General features: G+C 33.4%; 1 protein-coding gene across 1 annotated transcript; it reads right to left on the bottom strand.

The window, feature by feature from the left end:
- Positions 1 to 3,717: 3,717 nt before the first annotated feature.
- Positions 3,718 to 4,866, bottom strand: LOC132622372 (dof zinc finger protein DOF1.2). Its single transcript, XM_060336981.1, has one exon. The coding sequence runs from the start codon at positions 4,712 to 4,714 to the stop codon at positions 3,917 to 3,919; it is 798 nt and encodes a 265-aa protein (XP_060192964.1). The 5' UTR covers positions 4,715 to 4,866; the 3' UTR covers positions 3,718 to 3,916.
- Between the last annotated feature and the right edge of the window lie 4,700 nt (positions 4,867 to 9,566).

A 9,566-nucleotide genomic window follows, 5' to 3' on the forward strand; every position in this document is an offset into this window, starting at 1 on the left:
GATATAGGTGTAACTATGATAAAATCGAATACAGAGGGGGGAAAGCCAAGCATAGCCAAGCATGAAGTGTGCACAACTATTCCAGGATTTGCCATTCAAAACCACAATATCCATACTGCCTGTATCTAATTGTAACCCATTTTAGTTGTGACATAACCCAAGGAATGAGCAGGGGAGTAGAAGCAAACCAAAAGACAGGTCAAAAGGAGTGTTTCAGATGGACAGGGTTGCTGATGAGGTTACCAGAGAGATAGCATACATTCAAATAGCCCAAATAATCACACCATGAGCATGAGATGTAGATATATTGTTAACAGGAAATAGGAGCTTAGTGAATGAAGACCTGATATGGATAATGACATACAAGGTGATACACATAGAATGTAGGTAAAGTAAGATGTTTTAAAACAGTGCAAGGGTTGAATCAAAGCTAACTGCTAACAAACCAACATCCAAGTGTGAAACAATTCAAAGGATTTCAGGACTAATTTGTTAAGCATAGACAAACAGAGATGAAGAGGGGAATTACAGGATATCACACTGAGCATAAATCATTTGCAAATCTCATTCTTTCTAAACCAACATTTAATAACTACAGATTCGAGGAAAACTGAAACATGCTTGCTCATTCTTTAACTGGCAGCACTTATTGTAAAAGAAAGAAGGTCTGAAAACCATACAAGGATTTTTAACTTCATTCTATGTAAGACACATGTAGCATATAGCATTTTCACAAGATCATTTGTAAATTTAGAAACCAAGAAACTATTTTAATGGAACATGATGTATGCATATTTAACACTGATGGAGATGAGACATGGAATGATAGGTTCAAATTCTCAAAATTCGACATACAAGTAATGCTAGTAGGTATATAATGCAAGCAAGTTTGTCGTAAGCCTTAAATAACATGGTCATACACTGCAGACATAAAAATCACACTTGGACACAACAGACACTAGACAGGATTGAATTAATCTTTCTGATATTTAATACAATTTCAGAACTCGACTAATGCAAGCTAGTTCAAGAAACAAGCAACTACCATGATATGAGAGGACCAAGAAAGGCTGTTTCATCTAAAACTACTGAGACACCAACAGTTGGACAACATCTACAAACACATAATTAAACAATACTCAAACTAAACAAATCTGCAAACACACCAATGCTTCACTAATCGATTTCATGAAAAACTAACAGGCTGACCAACTACTTAGACATATAGCAAACGACTAAATTAGACGGAATTAGGCAGATGTTTTTAGCATTTAGCAACTTCCAGGGGCTCCGAACTTACATATATTGCCAAAAGAACTCATTAAGACTAGCATTAACATCAGATAACCCACTTGATCCATGCAACAATCAACAACCAACAAACTTAACAATAATAATTAATCCTACAGCAGACTTATTAAGACCAATTGTAGACTAATCTAAACAAACACAACCAAGTATCAAACATGCGAACCTAAATACTAGATTAAAGACATCATGCTAAAGGAGGAAGGTTTACCTTTTTTGTGTGCAATGAACTGAGGCGTCGATGGCGTCGAGTCTACTCTCTCGTTATGAATAGACCCGAAACTCGATCGAAAATTTGGTAGTTAAAGTCCTTTTGCCAAACAGCGACGAAAGTTAGTCGATCGAAAGCCTTAATTTTTCGACACTAAATTCATGTTTTAACACAATGTTTTCTGGTTTAGAAAGTTCAAGACCGGATTTGAAAAAAAAGAAGAGGAAAACTCAAGACTTTTTGTGAAAGATCATCCTCCTTTTTTCCTTTTTAAGAATCCGAGAATGAAGAACAGGGTTCCATTGAACTAAGTTTCGTATTGCTTTTTTGATGAATCGAGTGAGAAACCTAAAAATAAGGAACAAGGATTGGGTATCTTTTCCTTCGAAAACGTTCCGTCCCTAATACGATTCAACTCGGATTCATTTATAGGGTTTTGATTGCGTTAAAGTGAAGAGAGGAGCGTGGGAGAGAGGTGAAGTGGGGTGACAGACGCGTGGGGGGGACAAGGCATGGTGGAGGACAGTGGAGAACGTGAGGGAGAGGAAGAGGAAAGAGAGGAGCCATGTGAGGGGCGGCGGAGATGAGGGAGAAAGAGAGAAAGGGATAGAGGGGAAGGGTGAATGGATTTGGGGTTGAAAAAATGAGGGAATTGGGTTGGGCCGGTCGGGTCTTGGTATTGGGCTGGCAGATTGGTTGTGAATATTGGGCTAAATTATTTTGGGTAGGGGAATAATGTGGGGTGGTCCGTTCGTTGGTCCGAAAATGAGTTCTTCTTTCTTTGTTTCAATTATTTGTGGGCTTCTAATTTGACAACTAGTACAATATTTATTATGTGAAGATAAATAGTAATTAGTATATAGAAAGTAAGGATTTAACAAAGTAAAAATTAATTTAACGAGTACAAATCCCAAGATGAGACGATGACGAACCCTTTAAAATTTGTGATAAAGTAATATTCATAATGTTGAAAATAAATGTAGCGAAAATAATAGTAGTGAAAATAAAGTATTTAGCTCGTCAGTAAATTTAGAAGCCCGAGTAAATAAAATTAAGTAAAGGCGGGACAAAATTGGGTGTCAACAGGTGACTTTATTATGTCTTCACTTATTGATATCACTAATACGTGTTTCCTAATACATCTGCGATAATCAATTATGAATTATATTATTGAGTTCATACATATGTTATGGTCGGCCTAACATACTTAGACTTAACAGCACCAATTAATATAATCTCCCTAATTTAAACTTAGATTCTTATATATGACACGAAAAATATCTAGAGCATTAAGTTTTAATCTCGTATATTTTCGTAAGATAATTGATATAATTATCCACATATGAAAAATGAGTAATTAAATAAGGTGGGTCTTCCTTCTACATTTATTTACCTTATAAGCTAGTAAAAATCCATCCAATTAACTTTTGGGACATGACCTAGTCACCTATTCCTTTTAAAACAAGGACCCTTTTCATAAAAAATTCAAGATCCGTGTTCAGTTATGTTCTTTGTACGATAACGACGATTAGTTTGATTTCTCAGATATGTAAATACTTCATATGACTAAAATTATCAGAATATCAGACGACGTTTCCGTTGAAAGTCCATCGGAAACAATTACCACGAGTGCGATTCTGATAATGTTTTTACGAAAAGTCCCTCAAAATTCTACTTTCTAGTAGTGTCACCTGATCATATATGATAGAGCTGGGAATAAGAGCAAACTATCATATGGTAAGCTATAAGGTCCGCTGGATTAAGGATATAAATTTTATTGGTTCAATATTTAAAGCTCTTAATATATTAAACCCATTTTACTTTTAAAAATTGGTTCATACTTATTTAATGCAATTTTAATAAAATTTTATATATAAATTTATACTCCAAGTTAAAAGTATTGGGTGATATCAAAAAGTGAAGACATAATAAAGTCACGTATAAGTTGTTACTGTTAGTAACGTATTAGCCTTAATACGTAACTCATAGTAACGAATTATAAAAACGTTACTGAAAGTAATGTTCTATATATATGTTTGCTCCGTCAGCCGTTAGTTTTTGTCTGTTGGATTTTTGAATAAAATAATATCTAATATGTTACTGGGAAATACGTTTATACTAGTTTTGTAAAGTTTTTAAAAAATGTATTATTCTTGTTAATTGACTTATATAATGGATTATTTCGGTCAAAAATTCGAAGAAAGAAGTGTATACAATACATATTTTTCCTTTTAATTTTTGTGCATGTGTATATTCTTATTATATTCATCCTGTATTTCTCACAAGTCTCTTTAACAGTGTGACAGTTAACTGTCATTTTTAAGTAAGAAGAAAATAAAGAAAAATAAATAAATAAAGAGAAAAAAAAAGATGACCGTTACACCTTAAAATTAGGTTTCATACATAGTTAGATAGATCAAATGAGCTATAGTTGTTATTGTCACTGGCTAAGTTTGGTGTTGAATTCTTCATGAGCTGATCATCTTCTAAAATAGGTCCAAAATCTTGAAACTGCATCATCGGTTGCCACGTGTTATAATGATCAAATTCTTCTGTTTGCCCTATTATTTCATCCCCAAGCATGGCTTGCATTTCAAGCAAGCTTGTGTTAAAATCAAGAAAATCTTCGGCACCTACTTGAATTGAACCCCCCTCATGTAGTTGTTCCTGTTGAAGGAAATTACCACAAGGATAATCTTGAAAATTACCCATAATGGTCTCATCCAACATAACCAAGCTATCTGATGAAGGAGAATCAGATAAGCTTGCTCCAATAGAAGAAGAATCTTGATCAGCTAAGGGAGATTCTTGAAGAATATTATCTTGATCATGATCACTGGTTGCCCCTTGGTTCAAATACTTGGCGAAAACATCGGCTAGATCAATGTCAGCTCCGGCAGCTTCAGAGAGGAGGGGGCTCGACGTTTGAAGGGTATTATCGTCTTTTCTGGAGGATTTTGAACGTCGACTTTTCCGGCAACCACCACCAACGGGGACATTTCTAAGAGAACCACCCTTAGTCCAGTATCTCCGGCAAGCTTTGCAAAAATACCTAGGTTGTGACAAGCTATAGTTGTTGTAGTAACAAAATTTTGTGTTGGTAGAGGCACACCTAGGACAATTTGGTGCTTGCTCTATGTTGGACTTTCGTGTCCTCTCTATCATGATCATTGGCCTTGAATGGTACGGTAGCATGTTTGTGAATAAATAAATAAATCACTCTCGAAGGCTAGAAAGAATTTAGATACAGAGAGAGAGTATGTGGGATTGACTAGGGGCGCATGGTGGGATTATATATAGATTTAGATATAGAGTAAATTGCAGGATTTGGTCCCTGAAGTTTGGTTTACTTTACAATTTAGTCCATCATGTTTGAGTTTATGGTGTCCAACTTGACACTTTCCAATTTGATGATATCATTTAGGTTACCATGGGTGCAAATGCTAGTTGCATACAAAAATTTAAGGTGGCTCAAAAGAAGGGAACAAACCAGCAAGCAAGGTGGAGCAACGTTAGCGGAAGCAGTGTTGTAGAACACTGCGTCGTTGGAAGTTTTTACTATGTATATATAAATATATAATGTACATACAAATTTATGTAATACATTATATCAAAAATATTGAAATTTGATAGCCAACAACTGCTAGCTCATTGGTCAGGCTCATCAATTTTTCTGATTGAGGTCACCAATTTGAATCTACCTGAAAACGTGATTTACATTTTTGAGGCCTCATAAGTACTCATATGTCAATAATATAGAGGTGGTGAAGCATGGAACTAATGACCGGCCGCCTCCATAAATGAGGTTCAACCAGATATTTCAACTTCAATGGAGTAATATTTTAGGTCATTATGAGGAAAGTCGTAATATTATATTTGAATTGTATCTAATAGTGATTTTTATAGTATTTTAGTTTTATTTAATTCTTTAAATATAACATTATTCATAAAATTTTGCGTATGTCACTGACAGCAAGACGTCTATGTCAAGTTTACTGGTTATTAATTAGATTTTGAGATAGCAGAAAAAGAACGTCTATAGTCCTAAAGTTTGAAGGGAGAGATTATTTTAAACACAAAGATGAAAGGAAAGAAAAAGATTCCCACACTAATAATAATAACTAATTTTCACAGAAACCACTAAAAATTGATATGACGTGAATTTTAGGACCAAATTGGATGCTAGACGAAACTTCTCTGCCAAAAAGCAACTAGAAAATTAGGTATAGGTAGTAGAGTAGGGCACCGAGGATTATGAAGGGTGACCCCTACATGTACGTGGGACCGGGGAGTGTTTAGGGGATGGGCAGGAGCGGATCTAGTCTCCGTCAATGGATTTATCTGAATTCAATATTTTAACACAAAGATTAAAATATATGTAAAAATTACTAAAATTAATAAATACATTAAATTTATATTTTTAAAAATATAATAAAAAAATGTAGGTTAAAGATCTTCAAAGCCGAATTCATCAACTTAAAAATTCTGAAACTGCTCCAACGAGGGGACTGAGGCGGATCTTGCTTTAAATTTATGGGTTCACATGAATCTAGTAGGAGTAGTTTTTATTGAGACTTTGTATACGTACTTAAGAATATTTAATTCTGCACCCTGTTATTATTATTATTATTATTATTATTATTATTATTATACCTACATTAACTTGAGATAGATGCAAAAATTCATAAATTTTAAATTCTGAATCCGTTTCGACGAGAGTGGGGAAGAAATTGAGGTCATCATGTGTAGAGTAAAAAAGGGTGTAAACAGATCGTGGGCGGTTTGAGTTTGCGAACCGTTAGGTTCAAGAAAGAGTATACATTACCCCTCCATGTGAATTCACAAAGGAGTAAGGGCCCCTTCCTCACTCTACCTGGTTTAAGTTCTTGACAAGGAAGATGGTACTACTATTATTTCACTGTTTCATAGGCGGATTATTAGTACGCGGTCTATACGTTTTTCAAATTGGTGCTAATAACTCATGTGTCACTCCCTTATTGGGTCATTATGACCGTGATTGGCGTTCATAGTCAAAACTACTGCTAGTTGTCATTACCCTTTCTCACCATTTAACCCTTTCATTGACCAATCTGCCCTTATCCCTTTTGCCCTATTTTTTAATTTCATGTTTCAAAATTAGGTAAAGACAGCGTTTTAATACTCCCCGTTTCAATTTAGGTGAATCTATTTTCTTATTAGTTCATGCCGAAAAGAATGACATTTTTTTATATTTGAAAACAATTTGTCTTTATGTAATGATTTATAGAGAATGACATATTTTTATATTTGGAAACAATTTGTCTTTATGTAATGATTTATAGTCACATAAAATATATGTGACTTATTTAACATCACAAGTTTAAAAGTCTTATCTTCTTTCTTAACTCCGTGTCCAGTTAAATAGGTTTACGTAAATTGAAACGGAAGGAGGATTAGATGGAGCACTAGCACCCAGTATTGTGGGTCATACTAGTCCGAATTAGTCGGAGCTTCAAAACGGATACCAAAAGTCAGATAAGAAACTCCCGAAGAAAAAAAAGATGGAGTAATTTATTTTAGGTTTCATGGAGGTAATATTAACAAAAACACTTATTTTGGAGTAAACTCAAAAGACTAAAAAGTCACTTAACGGGGAATGGAGGGAGTAATTGACGCTACAGGCATTATTGTCACATGGGAAGGGATTTCCTAAAATAACCTTATAGTCATCGATGCATTTACCAGAAAAAGAAAAAAAATATCGTTGCATTTACCAACCACTTCAGACCTTTAGCTTGTTTAAGCTCTTCAAACGTTAATGACACTAATTAATTGGCATTGAAAATGACCTAGCCTTTGAGACTAGGATAGGATAGCTAAGTACTACTCTAGAATAACTTAAATTTCATCATATCATTACATTATGTTTATGAGCCGACCATTGCACTGTATAATTTAAAACTTGTATGTTCTTTTCAATTCATTATTCATTATTAGAAAAATGATGACTTAACCTAATTAGATCGACACTTTTTAATTATATATCATTAATAATTTAACCCACAAATTTTAGTAAGAACCAAAATTGAACAATGTAGTTGTTCCAAGATTAGCTAGCATGTGTGTGTCTATATGCAAGTGATCATCCTATATTTGTTATTTTTATTTTTAGAACACATCTTTGGTAAAATTATTGGTAAAATTATATATTAATCCCTCCATTTCAATTCATGTGATACTTTTTTCTTTTAGTCATTCCTTAAAAGAAACACATTTTAATATTTAGTAACAATTTAACTTTAAACTATTCATTTTATCATTAACGAGATGATTTATAATCACATAAGTATCTATAACTTGATTTAGATCATAATTTTTTTTAAAAAAATCATTCATTCTTAAACTTCTTATCCACTCAAACATGCACATAAATTGTGAAGGAAATACTCCCTCCGTGCACTTTTACTTATCTGGATTCTAAAAATATAGTTTCACTTTTAGCATATCAAGAGAAGATAATTTTTTTTTTTTCTGTTTTACCCATAGTACTAATTACCCATTTCAAATCATTTTCAAGTCCATTAAAAATATGCATCAATTAATATGAGTATCATAATAAATTATGTATTTTATTTATTATTTTTTAAGAGGTATTTAAAATTTATAGTGGACAAGTAGAAACAAACGAAGAAAGTTGTAATCTTTGATGATTACATTAAAAAAAAAAAGGCAAAAAATCTTTGATTATAAACATAGGGGCAAAAATGGAAAATGGTCGCACATAGGAAAGGCCGCTAAATGCAGCGTACTTTTCAACATAGGGATCATCAACGAAGAATTAATGCTGAGGAAAGCATGTTGCATTGCACGTGCTGGATCTGATAAGTAACTTCTTCGTCTTCTTTAATTTTTATTTTAATTCCAAATCAAATATTTATTTAATAGTGCAGTAAATAAAAAATAAAATTAAGGGGTTCATTAGAAGTCATTCTCAAAACTTGGTACATATATATTAAAGGGTACATTAGAAGTAATTCTCAAAACTTATTAGTACATAAAATTCGCGTTTTTTATAAAGTGAGCTTACTCATTCAATGTCAAACCTTCAATTAGATTATTGATATCAAAGTCAACCTTTGTGTATCTCCTTTTTCCTTTTTCTTTTTATTTATAAAGTTTTCAGATCCCAAGATGACCATTTATTTTTACAAGGGAAAAGGGCCTGATTTACCCCTCTACTTTGAGAAAAGGTTCATATTTACCCCTCGTTATACTATCAGGCCATTTATACGCCTACCGTTACAATAGTTGAAATATTTGCCCCTATTTTTAACGGAGGGGTAAATATGAACCTTTTCCAAAGTAGAGGGGTAAATCAGGCCCTAAAAAATAAAACACCATAAAGTTTCCAAACAAAACTTACTTCGGGTACATTTTAGGGGTTGAAAAGGTGCCCGAAGTAAGTTTTGTTTGAAAAAACTTAGTGTTTTTTCCATACTTTGACCAACGATTAGTCGTGTGTCAAGACTCCGAAACGTCAATATTTTATATAGAACCTGATATTTTTTCTGCGTACAATAATGTAGGCTCAATACATCAAGGATATGTAGACGTTCGGATAGTCATTTTAGGGGTTGAAAAGGTACCCGAAGTAAATTTTATTTGGAAACTTTAGGGTGTTTTATTTTTTAGGGCCTGATTTACCCCTCTACTTTGAAAAAGGTTCATATTTATCCCTCCGTTAAAAATAGGGACAAATATTTTAACTATTGTAACGGTAGGGGTATAAATGGCCTGATAGTATAACGAGGGGTAAATATGAACCTTTTCCCAAAGTAGAGGGGTAAATCATGCCCTTTTCCCTTTTTACAATAAGGTCTTAGCAACTCTCTTTTACAATAAATATTATCCTTGTACATAGTTTGTGCCAGTTTACCAAAGAGTTAGGATCAATAAAGAAAAAAAAGAGGTTCTTGAGTTACGTTGTCATAATAATTGCTTTTTTGGAATGGAAAAGTAGATTTTATCGAAAATAATGAAGAGGGTTTATCTTCCAAAGTACTCGTCC

This window comes from Lycium barbarum, chromosome 2 (genome assembly GCF_019175385.1).
Source record: "Lycium barbarum isolate Lr01 chromosome 2, ASM1917538v2, whole genome shotgun sequence".
NCBI classification, from domain to species: Eukaryota; Viridiplantae; Streptophyta; class Magnoliopsida; order Solanales; family Solanaceae; genus Lycium; species Lycium barbarum.